Genomic DNA, 24,916 nt, shown 5'->3' on the forward strand with positions numbered 1-24,916 from the left:
ACCGCGAATAGGTCAGCCGAGGATTCGTAATTAGCCTCGATGTTATAAAGGCTAAAAGGTGCCCGTGAAAGCTTTAGAAATGCACTGTCTTTAACAAAGCAAAGAACTCTCTAAGCGTGTGTGCGGAGATGGGTTGGGGGAACATTTCCTCAAAAGCGAGCAAAAATTATTCGGACACGGAAAGCGCCTTTCAGCGGGACGCGATCCCGGTGCTGCCGCCGGCACCTTCGCGCCGCTCCGCGCGGTTCAGCACCGGACAGCCCGCTCGCAGCGCTGCCTCCGGGATTGCGCCCGGCGCACGGTGGTCCCCGGCGGAGCGGGGCTCGGCCCCCACGCGGGTCCCTCCGTTTGTGTAGCGCGGGGGTCGCCTCCGGCTCCTTCCCTGCCCCGGGTCGTGCCGGGAGCGGGTCCCGGTGCAGGGAGCGCGAGGGGGAACGAGGGCGCCGGGGGAGGTCGGGCCGCCCCGCAGCCCCCGGCCCCTCCGGGAGCAGCTCTTGGGCGAGCGGGGGAGGTGGGGGCCGCCGCGCGCCTCTACGGCTCCGGGCGGGTTCGCGTCGGCCTGGGGGGGTGGGGGAGGCCGCCCGCAGCACCCCCATCCCCGGCCCCTCCTCTCCCCGGTGGGAGGGGGCCCGGGGGGCGAGCGCGGCCCGGATATTTGGGGGAGGGGGCGAGCGCGGCCCCCCCGCGTCGCGGTGGGGGCCCAGCTGCCGGCTCGGCATTGGATGAGAGGCGCCGGGGAAGGGGGAGGCTGCAGCCCCCGGCCCCGCGGGCGGGCGGGGTGGGGGCCGGCCTGCTGGCGCTGGCTGCTCGTGCATTGGCGGATGCGGGGAGGGAGGGGGGCAGGAAGCGGGGGGGCAGGGGGAGCCCGAGCGGGGGGGGGGGGGGGGGGTCTCCGCGATTAGGGTGGGGGGCTTCTCGACCGAAGGAGAGAGGAAAGTTTGCGGCGCCGGTGGTGAGGGTGCGGCTGAGCGGGCGGGGCCCGGCGCGGGGGCCGGCGGCGGCGGCGGCGGCGCTCGGTCGGGGAGCAGCGGCCGGGGGGCCCCCGCTGGATTTTTGTAGGGGGGGTGGTATCGCCCCCTCCTTCTCCTCCCCCCAGGGGTGAAAGTGCAAGAGGAAGTGCAGCCGCTGCCATCTTTCCTCCGCTCCAAACACACAGGGACGGACGGAGCCGGCAGCCCGGAGCCGCGGCTGCCCGCGCCCCCTCCCTCCCCGCTCGCCGCCGCCGGCGCCGCGCACGCCCCTTCCCGCGGCGGCCTCCGCGGCCGCAGCGCCTCGTGGCGGCCGGACCCGGGCGGAGCTTCCCGCGCCGGCTGCCGCGGCGGCCCCGCGCGGCGCGCGCCCCTCCGCCGCCCGAGCCTTTTGTCTCGCCCCCCCCCGCCATCCCTTCGCGCTGTGCAGGGAGCGGAGCGCGCGCCGCCGCCGTCGGCCCGGACAGGGGCGGGGAGCAGGAGGCGGCGCGCGCCGCCGGGCGTGAGAGCGCGCGCCCCCTGCGGGCGCCAGCGGGGCGGCGCAACCCCATGGAGCGGGTGAGCGAGGCCGCCGCCTGCGGCCCCTCGTCGGGCTGCTACACGTACCAGGTGAGCCGGCACAGCGCCGACATGCTGCACAGCCTCAACCAGCAGCGCAAGAACGGCGGCCGCTTCTGCGACGTGCTCTTGCGCGTGGGCGACGAGAGCTTCCCTGCGCACCGGGCGGTGCTGGCCGCCTGCAGCGAGTACTTCGAGTCGGTGTTCAGCGCGCAGCCGGGCGACGGAGCGGCCGGCGGTGGAGAAGGGGGCTCGGCGGAGGCGGCGGCGACCGGCGGAGCTTCGGCGGCGGGCGGCGGGGCCCCCGGGGGGGGGCGGGAGCTGGAGATGCACACCATCAGCTCCAAGGTGTTCGGGGACATCCTGGACTTCGCCTACACGTCGCGCATCGTGGTGCGGCTGGAGAGCTTCCCGGAGCTCATGACGGCCGCCAAGTTCCTGCTGATGCGCTCCGTCATCGACATCTGCCAGGAGGTCATCAAGCAGTCCAACGTGCAGATCCTCGTGCCCCCCACGCGCCCCGACATCATGCTGTTCCGCCCAGGGGCTGCTGACCTCGGCTTCCCTCTCGACATGACCAACGGTGCCACACTGGCACCCAATGGCAATGGCATCGCAGGCATGCCCGAAGACGAGGCCACGCGGGCTGCACTCACCGCAGCGCAGTCCTCCCTGCCCGTGCTGCAGGGCGTGGACCGCCTGCCCATGGTGGCAGGACCCCTTTCCCCACCGCTGCTCGCCTCGCCCTTCCAGAATGTTGCTGCTAGTGCCCCTACCTTAGGTACCAAGCGGGGCAGAGGCCGTCCCCGTAAAGCCAACCTCTTGGACTCCATGATGTTTGGGGCCCCGGGTGGACTGCGGGAGGCCGGCATCCTGCCGTGTGGCCTCTGCGGAAAGGTTTTCACCGATGCCAATCGGCTTCGTCAGCACGAGGCTCAGCATGGGGTGACGAGCTTGCAGTTGGGTTACATAGACATCCCACCCCCCAGACTGGGTGAAAATGGCATCCCTGGCCAGGACGACCCTGACGCACCCAGAAAAAGAAGCAGGACAAGGAAACAGGTGGCATGTGACATCTGTGGCAAGATCTTTCGGGACGTGTACCACCTGAATCGGCACAAGCTGTCGCACTCTGGTGAGAAGCCTTACTCTTGTCCAGTGTGCGGGTTACGGTTCAAGCGGAAAGACAGGATGTCCTATCATGTTCGATCCCACGATGGCTCAGTGGGAAAGCCCTACATCTGCCAGAGCTGCGGGAAAGGCTTTTCCAGGTAAGAGAGAACTTCCAAGGATCACAGACACAGAGACCTAGAAAGTTGGCTTTCCCATCCCTTGGGAAACCAGAGTAATTTGTACATAGGGCAGCTTGGCTGTTCCAATTTAGGATGTCTTGAGAAATGAGACTTTAGTTATTTCCGCTGGGAAGCTGAACCGAGTCTCTCCAGAGGATCTTAAGAGTAATTAAGACACAGATCCAGGAGTCAGTTGGCTCCTGGCTGAACACCCCCAGCTCTGTCCCAGCCCCGTGTACACACCAGGCGGCCCCTCCCTCAGATGACAGATGGGTCTCTCGGAGTTACCTGTCTCATTGTAGTGTCTGGAGACTCCTGTTGTGCAGGTAGTTGGAAGGTGCTGTTGAAGTGCAAAATATTAATACATCTCAAGTTAATTATTTTTCTCGTATCCATTTTAAATTTTCTTTTTTCTTAACTTCCCTTCATTTCTCTTAGTTCGTAATGTTTTTTATCACCCAAATGTGAAGGAAGAGGTGAGATTTCAAAGGCTGCAGCATCAAGTATCTTTTAATACATGATCTTTGTGTCCTTTGGGTTTACAACCTTCTGAAGGGGATCCTGTTTCTGCCCTGCAACATACGTAAGATCTGTGCATTTAATGTTGCTGCTTTTTTTGTTGTCACTGTTTGTGGGAGTTAATCTAAGTTTGAGGCGAGGAGCTTGGGGGCGGGGGGTGCATCCATGCCATGTTCCCCTTGTAGCTGCACTCTGCTTCTGTCTGCAGTTGTTGACTCAGCGGTAGAGAGGGATTGGACACAGGAGAATGAATCAAAAGCTGACAGGGGTAGAGTTGTCCCAGCTGTACACGTGGGAAGTGTGTGCCTGCGAGCTCTCCTGCTGGTAGCATAGAGCGTTTTGTCACTGGGAGAAATTAATGAAACACAGATAACTTCTTTTCCCCCCTCCCTCTTCTTTTTCCCCTTCTTTTCCAAAATCAGCAATAATTGGGGGATGCCCGTTATTCAGGACTGCAAATTTAGTGAAGTCAGAAACTGGAAATCTGAGCTAGAAGCAATTTCTGCTTTTTACTACAGTGCTACCTGTGATCAGTGCCAATTTTTATCATTTTTGTCAAGCTTAAAAATTTGCTGTATGAAAGATTTTCGTCAACAAGGGGAGGTGAAAAATACACATTGAGTTCCCCTTATTTCCAATAACTTAAAATATGAGCAAGCAGTTACGCTGTTAAGAAAATAAACCACAGAAATATCCATCCGTCCTTTTAAAATCGAAGCATGGAAAGTAGCGAACCTTTCTTACGATGCAGTATTGAGTTCCAGGAGCTGTCAGAGGAAAGGTGGGAGCGTGATGCCTGAATGTAGTGCTTATAGCAGCGCGGCCGCCAGGCTGCCAGTACCTGGGAGGACCCCGATCCGTGTGTTGGGCTGCGCGGCCCCAGCCCACCGCAGCGCCGGCTCCTGTAGCACACACAGCTCGGGCTCTGCTGTCCGCACTGCGTGAATTCCACCCTGCGCGCTCCCATTGGCGCAGCTGGGGAGCTGGGGGAGGAGAGGGTGGAGAACTTGTTTCCAAGCAGTTTTGGGCTCATACAATGAAAAGCTTTCTTCCCACTAAGAGAAACTGCCATCAGGAAAATCTGCAGCTATTCAGTCTTCTCAAAGTAGGCTTTACCAATTGCAAAGAATGGTCTAACTTTTTTCAGTAATAATTTGCTCTTCCATTGCACCTTCTAGTTGGGACCTTCAGAGCGCTTTATTTGTATTAACGCAGTCTCTCCACCACGTTGTGAGTTAGGACAGTTATATTTTGCAGCGGTAAACCTGGCTGCCCTGATGGTCAAGGTCTGAACAGGATTTAGGAAGGGGACATGCGGGTTTGAAAATTGCAGCTTGTATTTTCTGTTTGCTTTGTTTGTTCAGTCAGAGCTTCTTTGCAAGAAAATGCTGCTTTTTTAGCGAGTTGGAGAGAATACTTAAGGTAGAGTCCCAGTTGGTGGTGGTTCTGGTTCTTGGAAAGTCAGATGTCACAGCATCTGTAATAGACCCACTACAGGGATTGTCTCTTGTTAAAATTGAAAGTTTGTTTTTAGTATTTGTTTTAAGTGTGCGTATGTGTATTTTCTTTTAAGGCCAGACCACTTGAATGGACACATCAAACAGGTGCATACCTCAGAGAGACCTCACAAGTGTCAGGTAGGAGCTGGAGGGGCTTACACCGGTATATGGGTAATCTTTGTGTTAAGGTCTTAGATTTGTAAATGTGCAGAGAATTACAAAGTGTCGATAAAAATACAACCTGTGTGTGAAGGATTTGAAAGTAAGCGTTCCATGATAGCTGCTTAACATTCCTCCTGTCCTCCAGTCCCTTGTTCTGCTTTGGTCCTCCTGCTTCCTCCCGCTTCTGCAATGCTTCCTTCTCTACTGCTCCATGTCCTTCTCTACTGCTCCACTGTTCCTCCCTGCTGCTGACCCTCCCTGGATTTCTGACCCACTCACCTTGTCCCTGAGCTTAAGTCAATGTCACAGAGAATGCCCTCTTTTTCTCACCCTCCTCTTTCCCACTCTGTTGCAGTTACCAGCAGAAGGCTCCAATGTTGACTTGGTTTGTTGTTCTTTTTAGTATAATTTCAAGTGAAATTCATAAATTATTGTCACTTGCCAGGGTGCTTTTTTTGTCACGTGGCATTCAGAACATTGCACTGAGCAAAATTGGAAGCTTTTTTTTTCCTCCCAGTGAGAGCACAGATAAGAGGGGCACAGTATTCTTTCAGTATCTTTGTAATTTGATGTCACAAAGTAGTGTATATATATACATATACATATATATTTTACTTTACAGTAAATTAATTATTCATTGAGGTTTCATTCAGTTCTTCATTGAATGAAGAAATCAAGAAGGATATTTTGTAATTCATTTGTACAGAGATTTAAAAGGTGCCTGGAAGTGTTTATTAAAACCAAAGTTGAGAACCAGCTTCCATTATCACCCACCGTCTTCACAAAGTTGTTAGGCAAACATCTAAGACATTTGTTGGGCAAGCAGTCTGCATGGTGGTTCTCTGAAGAAAGGCTTGTTTATCTATTTATTTTAAGAGAGACTGAGCATGATAACTTCATTTTCTTTGAAGACAGAAAAGTTAGAAGATTTTTTTTCCTTCTGAAGTTTTTAACGTTTTATGAACCTCATCAATCCTACATGACTGCTGCCTCCTCATCCGCACTTATCTCCATCTCTTGACACACCTTTGCTATGTTTCCCCCAAACTGTGAGAGATTTGAAAGGTTTTTATAGTTTTAATAATTCCTTGAACAGATTTTTGGATGTATGGAGCCATCTGAAGGTTCCTGTTGCCCTCAGTAAGATCTGCAGGAGCTCAGCACTTTTGTAAATCGGGCTGTAGAGTCTTCATAGTGATTTTACTCTTCACTTTATAAAAAGCCTTGGTTTGGTTTGAACTTATTAAGATGATTTAGGGGTGTAGATCCATACACATTGGAAAATTCTGCTTGCTAAAAAGATCTCACACTCTGGGGGTAGATAGCAAGGGGTCTGAGTGGATAAAATGAAGATAACTGAAGATTTTGTCCCTAAGCATTTGTTTGTTTGCAAGTGTAAAAGTAATACTTAGGTCTCAACATAACCTGAAACTCTTGAGTCTTTTGCTAGTTGGTATCATGGTTACTGAATATATGCAATTGACAGATAACACTGATGACCATGTATTGTCCTTTATCAGCTGATACTTAATAGTTCTCTTTATAGTTTTCATATCAATTTAAGAGGACTAAATATAAATGGTGAAAGTGTGAATCAGAGGATACACTAAGAGCTGGAGAGTCAAGAAATACAGAAACTAAGATTGTGCAGCCAAGTTCATCTCTTATCTCCTTGCGCACATGTATTCTGTATTCATGTATTTCTAAGAACTGTCCTTCTCATGATGTATTTGCTGTTTAAAGTCTTGTGACATTATATGCATTGTTTATTTCAGCTAGAAGCTATAATGTATAGATTACAAGCATGAGGGCAGAGCTGAGATTGTCATTTCAAGCTTGATTTGTTCTTCATTTTTGAATGCTTAACTCTGCAAAGTTAATAATTAATCTTTAACAGCATGTAGGATGTTTGTTAAAGAGCTGCTGTGTGTCTTTGAAAAAAGACTTGACAATATCCCATCAAATGAAGAAAACCTTGAGTAAGCCTGGATTTTGATATATGTTATACAAGCCATACAAAGGGATGCCATACACTGAAAATTGTTTCAAATCTAAAAGCTCGTACATCAATTGATAAAGTTCTCCTTCTGGTTATCTCATAACCAGTAATGCTTTTGTTCTATGACATATCAAGACACAGTACCTGGCCGCTAATAAGGAAAATAGCTTAATACTGGCTTGTTTTTTTCCAGGTTTTCATTCTCGTTTTCATTGGTTTCATTTAGCAAGTCAGTCTCTGTGAGAGTAGGCCAGGCAGTATTGAGCACTCCTTATGAATCTATCGAGTTCATGTTGAAAATTCCCGTTATTGTCACGCTTTGTTAATGCTTACAGCAGAAGAGTATTCTTTAGGTAAACAGAAAAGCCTTCCAGAGTCCTCTGTCCTATTGACATTCTTGAAAGTAATTGATGCTGTAATTTAAACAAAATCCACTGGCTGTCTCCCTGAACTCTTGTGTATCTTTACACACCAGTGGAGATCTAATGCTTTGTTCGTATGGCATCATGGTATAATTTTTACTACAAAACAAAAAGAGGGAGGGTGTCAACCCAACTTTAAAACAAATAAAATGAAGCTATGAGAAGCAGGATGGTTGTAAGCTGAATGTGACTGCAACAGCTACAGCTTAGAGTGCTTGGCACACAATCCTGCACTTAGTCTTCCTAAAGTAATAGCTTGGCTTCATAAACCTTTGAAAAACTCTCCTAACTTCCAGCACCTGCAGCACCCCATGCAACACAAAGACCTGATTCCAGTGTTTTCATTACTGTTAAAACAGATGCAGAAAGGGGAAGATCTCCACAGATCAGGGTGCCTTAGGAAGCTGATCCAACAAATTGCACTGGTGTCCAGACCAGACACCAAACAGCGCTCTGGTTATATTTCCCTTGTGTTGTTGCACTGTTGGGTTTTTTTGTTTGTTTGTTTGTTTTTTCCTTCTTCTTCTCTCTCTCTTTTTTTTTTCTCTTTAAACTTATATTTGAGTTCCAGATCAAGGGGCAAGTCAGTGTTATGGCCATAAGGGGCAGGTCGGTTTGCAGACTCACCATGGGAAGACATAAGGATGTATTGTTGGTTTTTGAGTGTGGTTGATATAGACGTTAGGCTGCAGTTCTGTGGACGAGAAAGAAAAAGGGGAGAAACAAGAAGTTTGTTCCATCTGTGATACAAGAGAAAGGTTGTTCCTCTGGCTACTTAAGTTTAAAAAAAAAAAAAGAAAGAAAGAAAGAGAAAAATACAAGTGAAGTTCAGGCAGAGATTTGGTTAAAGAAAGATATCTATTTAAATAAACCTAAAATTGGCATCCCAAGTCCAGTGCTTTTCCCATTGATTTCAATGCAGATTGAGTTTCTTCCTGTCCTAATTTCTCTTACTTCCTGCCTATTAGCAGGAAAATGGCAGCCACCATGGAATAAGCTCAGAGACATCCACAGCCATAGAAAAGTTGAAACTTCAAGAGGTATTTCTTCAACAATGTTTTTTAAACTTTATATATATATTCTTTTTGATCTATTTATATACCTTTGCAATGTTTGATAGGAAAGCACTGGAGTTTTCTTCTATGATTAACAATTAATGATAAATACTTAGTACTCATTTAGCACTTCACATCTTTTATAAAATAAAACTTTTTACTTTTTTTTTCTTTTTTTTTCTCTATACCTTTTATAAGTATTAACTATTTGAATATTAACTTTGGGGTTTTCTTTAATCATAGTCCTATCTCCCATTGTTATGATTCAGCTAAACTGGTTCTTGCTTTCTCCACTGGACTGATTAGTTTTTTAAAGCTTCTTCACAGATGTATTTGCTATATGGCTTATCCAAAGGTGAACTTTATGAAACTCAGCAGCAACACATCAATGATTATATTGCCTTTCTCTAAGCTTTCAACTTGGTCATTTCAATATGGGACAGATACAATTTTACTTCTGGCATCCGTGTTTTCATGTGGTTTGTCTTTGGTCTGCTTTATAAACTAATGCACTCCCAGTGCACACTCAGTGTGGCTCAGTATTACTACAATAACTGATGATGAGTCTTTTGGCTGTCATCCTTGATCATCTGGTTATATACTTTTAGTTGATATCCAATGGATTGATTAGCATCAGTGCTGGAATCCTAACTTAACTGAGTGCTTACCTCTAAGAACATTTAAGTAAGTGAAAGCTGCACCTCTTTTGCTCAGCGCTGTGTCCTGAGATTTCAAATACAGAGAAATCTTTCGTTTTTAAGAATTTGCCTTTTAATCTTTATTGCTTGTGATTTATGATTCTTTGTCTGGTGAGCTTAGCTAAGCTCTGTGTACCATGGAAATTCAGATAATTTTAATGTTGCTTTTTTAAGTACATTAAGTCCTGATCCGGTGAGGTGCTAAGTCTTGTGCTTGCTGCCGAGTAGCCTAAGCTCCATGGGAATTTACTTTACTCAAGCATCTCACAGGGTCAAATGAATCTTAAGCCTGTTGAAATTGATAGGTACCTTTCAGCTGCCTTTAGTGTTTAATGGGTCAAGCTGTTATTCACTAAATTACACAAAATTGTGTAGATTAACCTTATCTGTTTTTGTCAGTCTGATTTATCCAAAGTTGTAATTTTGTAATTTTACTAAGATCGTTAATTTAACAAGCCTGTCATTGGTGAAAGAGTTGTTTAGCTGCACCCTGATACTTGAAATGACAGAATGTATCCAGTTCCCAAGTCACTTAATTTTCTTATATTATTTCTTAGGGGATTCTGGTTATACATCTTAAACCTGCATTATTTTAAACAAAGGTGTGGTATAAACCAAACACTGTGCACTCTGGGATGTCACTGTTGCCCACTTGTTCTGGTCATTCTAACACATACCTGCTTTTGTTTTCCTTCTTGCACTTGTGAGCAGTGGTTTTGGACAGTAATAATTTGTACAGTGTATTACTGATGGTTTATTATTTTCATTCACGTTAGAAATACAGCAGGCCTTTCAGATCTGACAGGCCATTGAAGTGGGCATATACATAGTCTGCACAGCTGCCACTTGCTGTCATTATGAACATGGAAGGGAACTGTCTCTCATCTGTCATACAGATTACCTCTGTGAAGTGGGCATGTAGAGCCAATATTATCTCTTGCCAGATCAAGCTTGTTTCATGGTAATAAGTGAGATGTGATAGCTTGATCAGGGGTAAGTTTTAAACAGACTATATTGCTATGCAGTTAGTTTGATACCTGCTCACTTCTGAGGCTTCACTTCTGCACTTTGTCTGCACTGCTGCTGTGGGTACTAGGATGGTTCTTTTACTGTCTTTTGTTTTATCATCCCAGGCAATTCTCTGATGTTTTATTATGTCTCCTTAGTCCAAAGGGGAAGTTGTCTGTACTGAAATCAGATTGTATCAGAGAATAAAATTTAGGAAAGTGTCAAAGAGTGGTCTGAAGTGATGTTAATGGCTCAGTGAAGTGGCAGAATTTACCATAATGCTACTTCTGTTATTAAATACTTCTTGGTATTAATATCTTCATCCTCAGCGAGGAGCTAAGGCCTTAGAACTCTTATCTACATTGAAGTATTATTATCTGTAGTATGTTAGAGCTGTTTTCTTGCCTTCTTAACTCTTTCAAGTAGTAAACACATCTTGTGTGATATGTGGGTGATCAGAATTGTTAACTGTGGGGAACTGGATTGTGTATCATGTAAGTTGTATGTGCAGGGTCTGAGGTATTTACTCTAAAGAATATATTTGACAGTGCTTTTAGCAGAGTTGTTGAGTCACATGGTTCTCATTGTACCTGCAGACTTGTAATGCTTCCTTTGCCACGCGTGATCGACTGCGCTCACACCTAGCATGTCATGAAGACAAAGTTCCATGCCAGGTGTGTGGGAAGTACTTGCGGGCAGCATACATGGCAGATCATTTGAAGAAGCATAGTGAAGGACCAAGCAATTTCTGCACTATCTGTAACCGAGGTAATGAAGAAACAGTTTTTTAAATTTCAGTGGGTTGGGAGAATGCTCGAGGGAAGATGTAAGGCTGCGTGACTGTCTGCAGCAGGAGGAGGCTGTACCATATGTGTATACATATTCTTTACTTTTCTTACTGAATTCTTAACCTTGAAACTGGTAGAGCTATAGGTCTGGTCTTCTTATACAGTTGATAGTTCCCAAAGAACCTTAGTGTAAGTCTGAAGCAAATTATTCTTAGACAGTTTTAAGAATTTTATTTCCTAAGTGTCCAGATCACTGTAAAATAATCATGACATGTTGCCTTGTTCGTCATGCACATTTTTTTCTGGTACCTGGTTGGAGCTGGGTCCCCTTGTTCAGTCTGGAAGAAGATATTTGAAATACATATGAAGTTGAGAATTACATGCTGTACATAAAGGATCTACATTCTATTATCTTGTTAACCTCCTGGTGCAGCAGTGAAGTCAAACTGCTTTTCCCTCTTCTCCCAAGAAATTGCTTTGTATTAACATATATTTCTGAAACAGGTCTCAAAAAGCACTAGATATGTACCTTACTTTTATTTGTGCTAATACAGCTTTTCAAGTTTTTTAATCTGTATTTAGTACTGCCAGGTTGGAGAGACAGTTGTAGACTTAGGCTTTGTGGGATGCCAGGCAAGCTGGGCAAACTTAGGAAAGAATCAAAAATAACTTTGACTTGCCAATACCTGTTTGCTTGCATTTTTGGGAATGATTAATAGTTAACTTCAAAATGTATTGCTGGCTCACGCTCATGTACATACCTAGTAAGTGTGGCAACATGTTGCTGCTGTGTTTGGGGATCTCTTTTTCCTGATGAGATGTTTTTTGGTAGTCTGTGCTCCCATTCCTCATTTAAGGGAGGTGAAATGAAATCTTCTGAGGGAATTGAGTCAAATAATGTGAGAGCTGTAGGAGGTTTGAGATGACAAGGAGATGATGAGTAATGAGACGTTCCGTTGTGAGGGAGGTGTTTCCAGTGGTTTAGCCATATGTCAGGCCCTGAAAATGATACTAACATTTTGACTAGGTATGTTATCCGCGTTGAAAATCTGCAGACTCTGAAGTTCCAGGTAGAAGCTGTGAAGTGAGGCTTGGCTTCCTCTTCAGATAAAGGCCTCTCTTTTGAAACGCTGCTTAAGCTTAACCTGATTCTCTCTGTTGTAACAACACGCAGGATGCTATCCAAGATCCAGGTGCTGTGCTGCTCTCCCTCAGGCGTACACAGTGCTAAATAAACACGTGTGGGTTGGGAGAAATTGTCGCGTTTGCGGGGTTTATCAACTTGAGTTTCAACTCAACTACCACCAGATGTCGCTGCGGCTCCTTTAACATTAAGCCAGCTTGACAAAGACAGATCAGGTGATTAAACAATGAAATGATTAAAAGGAGTGTTCACGTCTCACAGGCCTAGATATGCAGCAGGAATTTAAACAAAATACTTCTGGTTTTTTTGACAGCAAACTATTAGCAACTACTTTATTCTCATGGTTTATGTATTGCAAATGGTGTTGCTGTGGATTCCATTGTACATCAGCACTTATAAACCGTAACAAAACTGTTGAATTGCTGCTAAATATTTATCTCGGGTTAAAATTCATAGGAAGAGGGAGTTATAGACTGGCTTTGTCAACCAACTGACATAATAATAATAATACTCATAATAATACTCATATGTATTATGAGCGTTGTTACATGCCGTGGATTTTGATTACAGGTTTATGATCCGTTATATTGAGATTTTTTTAATCCAGAGTTTTCTAGAATCAAATTATAATGTTCATTGTTTAAAATAGACATCTTAAATTGTAGAGGCTGGAGATGTGAAGTACAGTGGAAAATGTATGCACTGGAAACCTTAATTTGATGGGCATTGGCACAATCAGAAGCCGCATGCTGCCCCCACCTGTGACTGCTAAGGCTACTGCTGTGTGTTTTAATTCAGATTTAACTAGTGCTGGATATAGTAATTGGCAAGAAAGAGGATGAAAAATTTTAAGAGCTGCTTGTAAAGGGAAGCGGGATGCTGGGCCACCAAACAAACAAACAAACAGAAAAAGTGGATGAAAAGGTGTTTTATACTGCTGAACTCATCCTAGTGTCAAAATCAGAGTGGGTTATTCCAACTCAGAATCCTCACTTTATCCCATCAGGCTGAAGGTTTTTCTGTAGAAGTTCATCGAGTGTCTTGTGTTCTCCTGAAGGTGTGGTGTGGGTTTAGGAGAAAAGGAACTCAAGGACTGAAAGTGGTCACCTGTTGTGTTATGTCATTCATGTGCCCATTTGCTAATTAATCTCACAAAAATGGCAGTGTAACGTCCAAAAAATTACCATCTGTGAGTTGATTTTCTTCAGGTTATTTTCTTACAAAGGGTCTTTTTGCTTAGAGTAATTATGTAAGCAATTAAATCTTTTCTAATCAAGGAGCTGTGCAGTTGTTTATTTCTCTGAGATTTTCTGTTTTGTTTATTTTGTTTTTGAAAAGTAGCGCAAAATGTGCTTATGGAAACTTAATCCTCACTTTCTAAGACTTCTTTTTTTAATCAGTTTAAATCCAAAAGACTTGTTCCTGCTTAGTTGTTGCATAATATTCTCTTACCCTTCCTAGGAACTTCAATTGCTTGTGAGGGCTTTTTCAAAGAACCTACGGGCTTAATGACTTTGGCAAGTCTAGAGCTGATGCTTTGCTGTCAGGTTTGCAACTTGAAACAGCCACCTTCTGGTTCAGACACATGCAATGTTTGCTTCACAGAAATCAAAGGGGTCTGGGGATGAATGCATATTCCAATCACAAGTTAGATTATTAATATTATTTTTACAATAAAGTGAATTATTGCATCTTTAATGGTGGATACTAAGCTGACTGAAGCTAGAAGGATTCTCCAAATGTTCTGGCTAAATCCAAATCAGAATTTTTGACAAAGGAGAATCCTACAGCAATTTCTGCTGTTGTTTCCTCGTGGATGTTACCTGAGAAAAGAATGAAGATTTTTGGGGGTTTTTTTTCAGTGCATGTTTTTAATGTTGATTACTCCGGAGTGAAGAAATAACCTGCTCTGCAAAGCTGTGAGCTATGTGTGCGTAAAGCAGTAAATACTTTTATTTGAAAAATACTGCCACTTTGTGCTCTGCATTAGCTTGATCTTGTTTTTAAAGAGATTTTTAAAACTAAAGAGTTATTGATTGTGAATTCACCCCCATCTTCCTAGGACACCTATTCCTAATGAAGGCCTAATGGGGAAAAAAGGCAGTAGTGAGTGCTTCCCAAAAAAATAAGATAAAGTAAAAAAATTCTCGTTTCATACAGTTCTTTATGAAGCAGTTGGCATTATTCCTGCTTTGGAAGAAGGTGATGACTCATGTGTTCATCTGCCAAGTACAGAAAGGGGAGCTAACACACTTTGCAGGCAGCTTTCATTATATGAAACAATGTATTCTACAAATAGAATTGCAGAGTTCAGAAAAATTGCTGTATAGCAGAGATTACAACTCTAGATTTTCCTGTGTCAGTTGTAGTATAGAAATACCCCGAATAACTCTGTGTAGAGCTTTGTAAACAGTTTGCAGTAGGATTTTAATGTGTTGCTACAGAAAGAAACTCATCTCAGCATGCATGCAGTCATTAGATGTAGGAAATAAGGGAAATACCTTGAGTTGCATGTATCACCATTACATCTGTGCATTGTGTCCTTTTCTCTAGCAGTCAAGCACCAGTTCTATCCATATCTGCAGTGAATATTTATTTGTTTTTTAAAATAGATTCTCTTGCAGCTTAGTGACACATTCAGTACAGCATTCTGTCTGAGCATAGGTCTTGTCTTACTTAAGAAGAAAATATCCTTACGTTACTTCCCTGGATGATTGTATTTTGGGAGTACTGTGTTCTCGGTTTCTACTCTCATGGTTTACTTGCTGTATCTTAAATATTTTCATTTTCAACTCATGGATCTATAGCAACTATTTCTTGTTAATTCTCAGCAACCTGTGCCTTTTCCCTCCAGCAAGTTGCTGTGTAGTTCTGTCTTGCTCTGCATGTCCTGTATGTATAATCCTTAACTCCTGAACAGTCTTTGATCCTGGCTGTGCAGTGAGTGTTCTGTTGGGTAGGCAGAGGGAATTTTGGTGTAAAGACATATTTGTTATTACATTCAGCACCTAAAGTTAACAGCTGCTGTCAGGAAACCCACCCAACATGTGTGCCAATATTGGCTTTGCATCATAAATAATCATCAATAATACATTGCTGTAAAAGTGGCTTTAGAATAATATATATGTGCATAAAGTGAAGCACTGATATGAACGTTCTGTTTCAAGGGCTGGTCCTGCAAATGCTGTATTGGTTTGAAAAGAATTAATCTAAGTTTCAGGTTATCTGTTTGCAGAACAGGAACCTGGAGCTCTTTGTCTGTGACTGTGGAACATGTGTTTTGCTGTCTGTTCTTAAAGGAAAATGTTTCCAACATTAAAGTGTCACATCATGATTATTGGTAGGCTCACCTGTATAGTGTTCAAAACTGTCCTCCATGTGCCTCACATATAGTCCAAATGCTTCTGGTGCTAACTACAAGGGTATTAAAATATTAATTTTAAAATGTTTCAAAATATTTGTTAGATAACTTATTACATTAAAGAAAAAGTTCTTATTTGTGTTAGTTGAGAAATAGAAAAAATAGCACATGAACAAATAAAATGTTTTATTTAGAATTCAGTGTTTGAAATGTCCACAGTTTAAGCAGCTAATAGAAATATTGAGATTTGATTTTGAAATATATATATATGTATATATATTTCTGTTAACTTTGGAAAAAAAAAAAAAAAAAAAAGGGAAGATATGTAGTTACCTTTTTGTGTCATGTCTCTTCTGCCTTTTTTTTTCCCCCATAAAGTTTCATGTGATCTGCTAGGATTGTACAGCATTTGTTTCTCAAGGAGGCTGTTGATCTTTCATCGTGACCTCCAGTAAGCAAATAATGTCTACTGAAATATATGTATTGTATTCATTGTTTGATTATGTTGAGGGATGTACTTGAACATGTTGTAGGCAACCAGAAATCAAGATAGTATAATGACAACCTTGTAATAGGGAATAAGAGCAAAAAAAAGATGTAAAGAACAGGGAAGGCAGATGTGTGTCTTTGCTGATGGCAGGATTTCATCTCCTTTTATCTTGTTTAGGTTTCTCCTCTGCCTCCTACTTAAAGGTCCATGTTAAAACCCACCACGGTGTTCCCCTTCCCCAGGTCTCCAGGCACCAGGAGTCCATCCCGAATGGGGGAGCAGCATTCCACTGCGTCAGAACCTATGGCATCAAAGGCAAGAGACTCCCTGCTCTGCACCTTGCTTCTCTGTGCAGAACTTGGTGTTGTGAGATGTTGGGCTGGTCATGAGAAAGGAGAGGGAGGGAAGGAGGGAGAAAGGACGGGAAAAATACTAGAAAAAATCTGACGAACATGCAGAGAAATCACATAACATGCAACATTTGTCATCAGTTGGCTGATTTAATAAGTCTGGGGAAGAGCTGTGTTAGTTCATCTTGACCTAGGTGCAGTGTTTGCATTTTATCTGAGGGCTGCAGATCCTTGACAAGTCCATAGTCAACTATATTTGAATCTTTGTCAATGAAACCATGTGTCTGATTTCCACTGAAGGCAGAGAGAGAGCCCGAGAATGCAACCATGAAACCATGGTTGTTTTCTTGCCCTGGAAAAAACAGCACGCTGGGTTAAACAAAGTCTGTGCCAATGGAAAGCTTCAGTTGTGGTGGTTTTTGTTGTTGTTGTTGTTGGTTTGGTTTGGTTTTTTTGCTATTGAAGTCCCTGCAGAGTTACTACAGAAGCCCTTTGGTTCTGGGTGGTGTGCCGATTTAACAAGAGATTTACTCAAGCTCAGTGCTGTATTGATTTCATGCATGTCCTGCTTGGTTCATAATGCTGAGTCCCGAGGAAATCTGTCTTTTAGGTAGTGCCAAATGGGCCGTTGGTCTTTCAGAGTTAATAGTTGATGTAGCTTATTTGTATTCAGACACTTGTTTAGGGAGTATGTCTCGTTTTCCCACGCTCATACAAATACACTGAGCAAAAAGTGTGGACAAACTTTCTTGACATAGTGCCAAAGGAGAATGAGGAACACTCCAGATATACTGATGACTTTGCCAGGATATGTATCCAACTGGCTTAAAATAGTGTCTTAAATTCCTGTTTTTCACTACGCTGTTAAAGGATGGATCAGCTCCAGATAATGAAGTTCACTTCTAACAGAGTTGTACTTAACTTTTAAATAAGAGCTCCTCAAGGTTAAATGGAGTTGGACCTCTGAAAATTCAGTAACTCACTGCTGCTTTGTTGAGTGAATGAGTATAATATCTCCAGATCGCTCTACATCTTACATTAGCCTTAGATTAGATTTCTAGGCTCGAAGTATTGGCTATACTTCAGAAGTTTGGAGAGTGACTCGTATGGTTGAAAACTCAGTCAGATCTGTGCTTCCATAGTGACTGAGATACAATCTTTTTGGATTTAAAAACCAGAGAAACATTATAAATGTGTTCAGTATTATTACAAGTCCATAATGAAAACTTGGATGTTGCTCTGATAGCAGCCCTGTGGTTTGTAGAGGAAGCTTGAAGGCTTCAGAATTTGGGGAATTTCAGTGTTAAATGTGTATCATTCCATCACGATAGGCACTACTGAAACAGTTGATAAACAATATCAGCTATTTGAGTGCATGTTAAATAAGTGCTTTGGCAGATGAGTTTCTGAAAACTTTTTTGTTTTTCCCATAGAAGGACAGAAATGTTCACATTCGGACCCGATTGAAAGTTCCGATTCATATGGAGATCTCTCTGACACCAGTGACCTCAAGACTCCTGAGAAACAGAGCACCAATGGGTCCTTCTCATGTGACATGGCAGTCAGCAAAAACAAAATGGAGACGGAGGCAGAGAAGAAGTACCCTTGCCCTGAATGTGGCAGCTTTTTCAGATCAAAGTCTTATCTGAACAAACACATACAGAAAGTTCACGTCAGGGCCCTTGGTGGCCCACTGGGGGACCTTGGTCCTGCTCTGGGATCCCCCTTTTCACCCCAACAGAACATGTCTCTTCTGGAGTCATTTGGGTTTCAGATCGTCCAGTCGGCATTTGCATCATCCTTAGTGGATCCGGAGGTCGACCAGCAACCAATGGGGCCAGAGGGAAAATGAGATCAATTTGACCTTAAAGCAAAGCAGCAGTCTGGCTATAATGATAAGATGCTGTGAATGAAAGAGGAAATTATGATATTTGGTTCTATAGCTGCAGGTTTTTTTTTTAAATTCATTTTAGCTTCCCTCTTTGTCTCATGCCCTACCCTACCTTTAAACCCTCATGGGGAGAGGGAAAAAATGCTTCTTAGCTGATGAATTACAGAAGATGGTGACCTTGGTTAGGAGATGTGATTTAAAACACCAAATGGAGCTATAAAAGTTGCAGCCAGTGTTTCATCATGATCTTCTAGAATAAAAAACGAGCACTGATCTGAGAATTAGAGACAGTCGTAGTGACCAAGGCACATGGGGAGTTACAGCTACAAGGAGCTGTATTTTCTTTTCTCTCTTCTTCCTATCTTCCCTAACCCACCCCAGAAAAACACAGTAAGTTTTGAAAACAGACCCATTATTGACTGAACATAACATTATGAAAAATGTCCCACGGTACCTAGCAGGTTACAATGCAGTTGTCCTTTTAAAAACAAAAAAAAATAAGGAAGGTGAGAGAATTTGAACCCCGTTTACCATTTGTGAGGCTGTGAGTGCTGCAGCAGGACATAACTGCTGAGTAAAATCACCATTCAGAACAGGTTGTTTTTATTATTTTTAACCATTAAACTTGCTGTCGGATTTTTAATTCTCTATTATTATTATTTTAGGACCTGTTGTAGTGAATTGCTACTGAAAAGCCAGTCTAAGGCTAGACACAGAGCACTCTTAAAGCAGCAGTCACATTAGGGTTAGTATTCTTTTTTTTTTTTTTTTTTTTGTAGGTGTACCGTAATGAATAACTTGGCTAGTTGGTTGTTTTTAAGTCGATGAAAGAAATAGTTTTATGGGGGGAAAAAAGGAAAAAAAAAAAAAAAAAAGGAAAAAATACTGTTGCAGTCTGGTTGACTGGTGCTCATTTTTCATGTGGGACCTGGTACCAGTATAAACATAATCAGCTATCGGGTTAACACAATGTACCACTGACTTGTTTAGTGTGAATAAACCCAGGGGTTCACAGAGTGGTTTTGATTTAATTGGATTGGACTCTATTAAAGAAGTTAGTATGTTACTTTACATGCCCTTGTTTGGTCTGGTTTTTGAACAATTTAGCCACCTGTCCAAAAGGTGTGCAAATGAGAACCAGTAAATATGGTGCTAATCCCTCTCCATTGTACTGTACTCTCAGTGACCTGGGTTTTTTGGCTACAGTCTTGCTCTCCTGATCTACTTTTAGTCAGGTTTGCAAACATTTATTTTCCAAGAAAGGTTTCTACTATAAGAGAATGTGAACAGTAGATCTCTGAAAAAAAATTGATTACTAAAAGCGAAGAAGCAGGATTAATAGGCTGTTTGAGGTTCAGCTGCATCTGAAAATACCACTTGAGCAGAAATAGTGCCCTTTCTTGGTCCTCCCTCTCTTCCCATGTAATTTTTTCAAGTTCTTTATGTACCAAATCCAGACATAAGTGTTATTTAATTAGCTAAACACAGGGTTATGAGTTAGGAATAGTCTCGAGTTTTAATTATGGTTCTGCTATTGATGGTCAGAGTTGCATAGACAATGGCATAATCGTTGAATTAATTTCTTAATTTCCTATATGTGAGAATGTTTTTCATCTAATTGTTGTGAGGGTTAATGAGCAGAGGTTTAAGGAGTGATTTGGCAAATTAAGCTCCTGTGTATGCACTGAATGTTTCTAGAAAGGACACTTGGAAGAGCCCAGGTTCATCATCAGACTTGCACTCTGTGAAATAATAGTTGTCCCATCATTAATACAGTGCTGGCTCAGGATAGACCACCACAGACCAGGATCCTACATCCTCTCTAACAGGTATGTTTATATGAAATGAGTGCTTGAGGCACTCTGCATTGCCCAAGTGCTCCTAATCTAAACTCAGCAGCTAAAACAAGACATTGTGGGGTACAGTCCTATTTTGGTTTCGTGTTTGAAGTGTAGAGCCCTTTGTAAGTATAAAGGTTTTAGGATGCCATTCTAAACTCTACAGACTTAGAAGCAGCAGCTTCTCTCTTAAAAGAAGCTACATTTTTAAGCTTGCTCTTGAGTAATTTAAACTGAGGTTGAATAATCAAAGACTTTCTCTTTATAGTACCAGTGCTTTCTAAATTTGCATATTTCATGTAAAAATGGACTTGACATTTTGCTATTAATTTAGGTTGGAAGACTGAAGGACATGCTCTTCTCCAGTCATCTTCCCCCAGAATCCCTGGAATAGGAGTGAGTCTCATTTAAAGGGAAAGAAAAACAGAAAGACAACACAAAACCCCTTTAAACTAAAGTGTACTAATAAGCTTATTTGACCAATAGAAACAGGTAACAAAATCTAGATTATGTTGAGACAACCCTATAAACTGCCAAGCAATTCAAGATTGAGCTGGCTTTCCAGTAAGCATAACAATTTATTGGAATTAGCAAATGCAACTGCAGTCATGCTGACTTGCAGGTAGCTGGTATTTAGTAATGAGCAGTGAGCCATAGGGAAGATTTCTGTAGAACCGAGGCTGTGATCTGAAAGATACAAGTTTGTGTCCTCACTGTTCCTAGCACTTGGAGAACATGCAGTAGGCATAAAATCCATTTCCAGAATACTGGTTATTTTTATCCAAGTTTTACCCCCAGTGACCTCACTGTTATTGGTGAGTTGAATTTTGGCACCAGGTGCATTGTAATTTCATTTTGAAAGCTACAGGTTTTGGCCTGATGAAACTAATGAAAAACCTGAAGCTGAAAAGGAAACCTTCTAAAATACTGTACGTTTTCTTGTCAAAGAAAACACTATGTTGTCATGAATGAATTGAATGAAAGCTGAATGAACTGAATGAAAGCTATTTAATTCTTAGTCTCATGAACAAGGAAACAATTTGGCAGTAAGTTAACAATCATGAGATGACAGTTCTGGATCATTCTAGTGTAGATGGGAGAGATTTGCACCAACACACAGATTAGTGCAAACAAGTGCTAACAGATCTTCAGCAGAAATGGATTTTCAGAGCTCTCTCCTGTTATATTATTCAGTTCTAGATAGGAACTTACGTACAAATTCTACACTTTGGGAAGTGTCTGCTGCTCATAGATCACATAAAAGTGATCCAAACAGAAAACTCAGTCTCATCTGTTCAGGGCTCAAAGGGAAAAACTTCAAATGCCTCAAGCTGCAACCTCATTTAGATTGTTCCTATTCCATTTTTAAATGACATGCCAGTATATAGATGATAACTATCTTTTTTGTTATTTGCTAGGACTGCAATCCACTGTTGAAGTCAGTGCACTGCTCTGCAAAGGAAGGAACATCAGTTAATACAAATTCTGATAATCAGATTAATAGTACTCCTTTGTATTATGGGAGTGCTTAAACCCCTCAACTGTGGTTCAGACCCTTCTATATTAGGTATGAAAATATCTTCAAACCTTTATAATCTAGGTATTAATGATAGATAAGAAAGGAATAGCTGTTAGCATTTCATAAGTGAATGAAACAAAGTTGAAACACTAAAAAATGTTTGCATGTATGCTTAAATGTTGTGTTGAATGCAGGGGCTCAGACTTCTCACTAGGCTTTTCTTTTTGCCTAAAGTAAGTTATGTCCACCACAAGTGCCAGGTAAAACAATTGAATATGGATTTATTCCATACCGAATTACATTAAGTCACATCACCTTGCATTTATCACATGCTAGGTGTCTGCAGACAGACTAGTGTGACTTATCAGACGTATGGTATTGTCATGGCATGTGAGCTCTCAGTCTTAAGTGATTGACCTATGATAATTGATAGCAGAACCAGAAATTGAACTCAGATTTTCCTTCTCTCAATCCAGTGCCTTAACTATAATAGGTCAAAGTATTATGGGGGAGGTTGTTTTTTTGTTTTTTTTTCTGTGTGTGTTTTTGATTGTTTTTTATTTTTAAACCTAGAACTGTAAGATGGTGAGGAGTTGGTCTTCATTCCAGTCTTTTAAATAATTGCAAATGCCCAGTCACAGTTTTAGACCCATTTGAGTGCCAGTGACTTAGGGAGTGTTTGTTATTTCCCAAGTATTCTCTGAAATTATTGTTTTTCCCTTAACTGCTATCAGCAGTAAGAAATGACTTGACTTGAATAGAAAAGCTGTGTAACTGAATGTCTGCCTAACTCAACTAATGGAATTGATAGTATGAAATCTAACCTAGATTTTGTAGGCACTGTTGTAGCTTTAGTGTCTTGTTTTTGTTTTGTTTTGTTTTTTCCCAAAATCTTTGTTCCTAGAAGTCAATATTTGAATTTTTGTCCTGAGTCTGGAGTGGGGAACCACTTTCAGCTTAATTTTTTTTTAAGGTGCTTGCTTGAGGAAGTAGATGCCAAAGTAAATTTCAAAGGAACTCCAAACTTCAGTGTTGGAAGAACAAATGGAAAGCAAGAGCTTTCTCTGGGTTTCATGAGACATGAGTGGACAAAGGAAAACACAACTATCAAAATTTGTAATGAAACAGGAAAGGCTTTTCTGTATCATCCACAAAAACAGAAATATTTTTGATGGTTTAGGGTGGCAGAAACTCTCAGAGCAAGTGCCAAACAAAACCATGGAACACGTTGGCTTTTTCAGCATTATGAATATACCTTTAACAGCATTATGAATATCTTAACGTAAATTAAGCCAGCTTTTTACCATTCACCTTTTGCATGGGCACAGTACATGAGTTTTAATTGAATAGAACATAAGCTCACATTGAATCTCTGAGCTTATGCTCTCAATTCCAAGCCAAGAGACAAAACAAACAAGCAAAAGGGGTGGGGGGTGGGGGGTGGGGAAGGAAAACTGTTAAAAAGAAAAGAGATTGTGGAAGATGCCCCTGTCTCCTGAGAGAGTCCGTCTTTTTATCCTGCATATGCTTTTCTATATAAGAATCTTTGGCCATTGTGAATGAGCCTTTGGGAATAGATGTGGCTTTCAGCCCGGTCTGCTGCTCTGTGTCCCTTTAAGAAAGCTGTGTGCTTAGGAGCACTGAGCCTTGGACAGAGAGGGGGGCAGTGGCTGCGCTGCAGCCTGAAGCCACTCTTTACTGTTGCAGAATCAACAGCAGCAGCAGCAGAAACAGCACTGGCAGAATGCTTTTCTGCCTGCTCTCCTGGTAGCTTCACCCCCATACATTCCTTTGCCAGTGTGTGTTCCTATTCAGATACACACAGTTGTACAGCTTAACAATGCTACCTGTAAAACAAACCGGAGAACCATTTGGCTAAATAGAAAAAAAAACCAAAAACAATTAAAACAATTGTGACATAACTGCAAAGTCCTGCAGAACAGGAGCAAGAACCCTGGCTATAAGGATGGGGATGGCTGGTATGGTTAAAGCATGCTAGTGGAAAACCACAGTTGTTTGCTCTGTGGTAGCGGGTAATGACTGCCTCTTTGTAACGAATTAACACGTTATGTCATCTCTGGCCTCTTCCTGTGTTTAGTTCCCATATGAAAAATGAGATGATGATAACCTTGAGTAAGAATGATTCAAGTGCCAAACTGTCCTGCACAATAGTGCTACTTAACTGTAACAACCATTTGGCCCCACTGGCTCCAGGCATGATGCAAAGTTAAGCATTCGGCTGTGTTCTTCCCAAAAGGTGAAATACCTAAATAAATTTAAAGACTGCCTGGTGTGATTGATCTGCTCTCAGGGTTTATGTGAATGAAGCTTTTCCTGGGTGGCTTCTCTACTTGTACTGCAGTTTTGGAGACTGGGAAGTGCTCTGAGCTGAGATGTGCTGAAGGAAGGAGGTAACTGGTGTCTCACTGGTGTGTAGTGACTCCCTCCTAGCTCCTGGGTTCCATGTGGACCACGGGGTCATTTCAAACAGTCACTGGCAGCTAGAAATGCTCTTGAGCTTCCTGCAGCCACATAGTGAGTGTGGGTAAGTGCTTTTGTAATAAATCAATCTCATTCCCACTAATAGCTTTTTGGCTGCCGTGTCTACAAACTGGTGCCTTCTCCAGGCAACTTTTACATGCCCTCTGCAGATTTGTCAGACTGTCTGCTGGCTCTTAAGTAATAAACCAAGCCTTGCTCTTGGGATCAGAATTTCTCTTCAGTACTGTTGTAATCTAAAAGTTTGCAGCAATTAGTGCTGATACACTGTGTAAGAGAAAATAAAAGGCTGTTCTCAGATGTCCTGTAGAGAAAACAACCGAAATGCAAGTGTGGGGATGAGCCAGGAAGACTGGCATCTTTCCCTGGCTGCATGCTGTGTGGACAAGACAGTGCCTTGGAAGGGAAGGAGCAGAAAAGTTTGCCACTGGCTCTGATGAATCTCAATCCTGCTTCTACTGAAGTTGTTGGGAACCCTCCCATTATCTTCAGTGTGAGCAAGAAAGGATCTTAGGTGAGGATGGATGACTCTTTCCCTACTTGAATGAAGTTTCTTGTCTATTTATGGGCCTGCTTCTATTGAAACCGAGCCTGTTTTAGCCTTTTGGGTTCTTAGGGACCTGTTTGTATAAAGCAACTTACCTACCTATCTTTTTTTTTTTTTTTAAAATCTTTTTTTTTTTCTTTTTTTCTATTGTGTGTATTTTTTGTATGTTCTGTTGGAAGGTGAAGCCTCTGTAGAAGGGGATGCAAAAACTGGTTTTTAAATAGTAATAAACCAAAAGAGAATTAAACTCTGCAGGCTGCATGCATTCATTTCCTGGAGATGGAGAGCAGAGACTGTGAGTATCCAGAG

At 42.6% G+C, this 24,916-nt stretch overlaps 1 protein-coding gene across 6 annotated transcripts; it reads left to right on the forward strand.

The window, feature by feature from the left end:
• The first annotated feature begins 1,433 nt into the window (after positions 1–1,433).
• Positions 1,434–24,859, forward strand: PATZ1 (POZ/BTB and AT hook containing zinc finger 1). Of its 6 annotated transcripts, none has more exons than XR_001558536.2 (7): positions 1,443–2,797; positions 4,911–4,974; positions 8,388–8,459; positions 10,777–10,948; positions 16,141–16,278; positions 17,747–18,949; positions 19,903–24,859. XR_001558536.2 is itself a non-coding variant. In XM_015878111.2 (6 exons), the coding sequence occupies exons 1-6, from the start codon at positions 1,518–1,520 to the stop codon at positions 18,163–18,165; spliced, it is 2,142 nt and encodes a 713-aa protein (XP_015733597.1). In that variant the 5' UTR covers positions 1,440–1,517; the 3' UTR covers positions 18,166–24,857. The 6 variants fall into 6 exon arrangements, 4 of the variants coding, with proteins under 4 accessions (XP_015733601.1, XP_015733597.1, XP_015733596.1 ...); XR_001558535.2 differs by having other exon boundaries at positions 17,747–20,438; positions 21,461–24,857; XM_015878111.2 differs by having other exon boundaries at positions 1,440–2,797; positions 17,750–24,857.
• Positions 24,860–24,916: the final 57 nt, after the last annotated feature.

Source organism: Coturnix japonica, chromosome 15, assembly GCF_001577835.2.
Source record: "Coturnix japonica isolate 7356 chromosome 15, Coturnix japonica 2.1, whole genome shotgun sequence".
NCBI lineage: Eukaryota > Metazoa > Chordata > Aves > Galliformes > Phasianidae > Coturnix > Coturnix japonica.

What these genes read in the sequence shown, in the direction of transcription:
- PATZ1 (XM_015878110.2), top strand. Translation starts at nt 1,518, where the DNA reads ATGGAGCGGGTGAGCGAGGCCGCCGCCTGCGGCCCCTCGTCGGGCTGC. An exon ending in TGCGGGAAAGGCTTTTCCAG is followed by an intron (nt 2,798 to 4,910) that starts GTAAGAGAGAAC and finishes TTTTCTTTTAAG; the next exon opens with GCCAGACCACTTGAATGGAC. An exon ending in CAGAACCTATGGCATCAAAG is followed by an intron (nt 16,279 to 17,746) that starts GCAAGAGACTCC and finishes TTTTTCCCATAG; the next exon opens with AAGGACAGAAATGTTCACAT.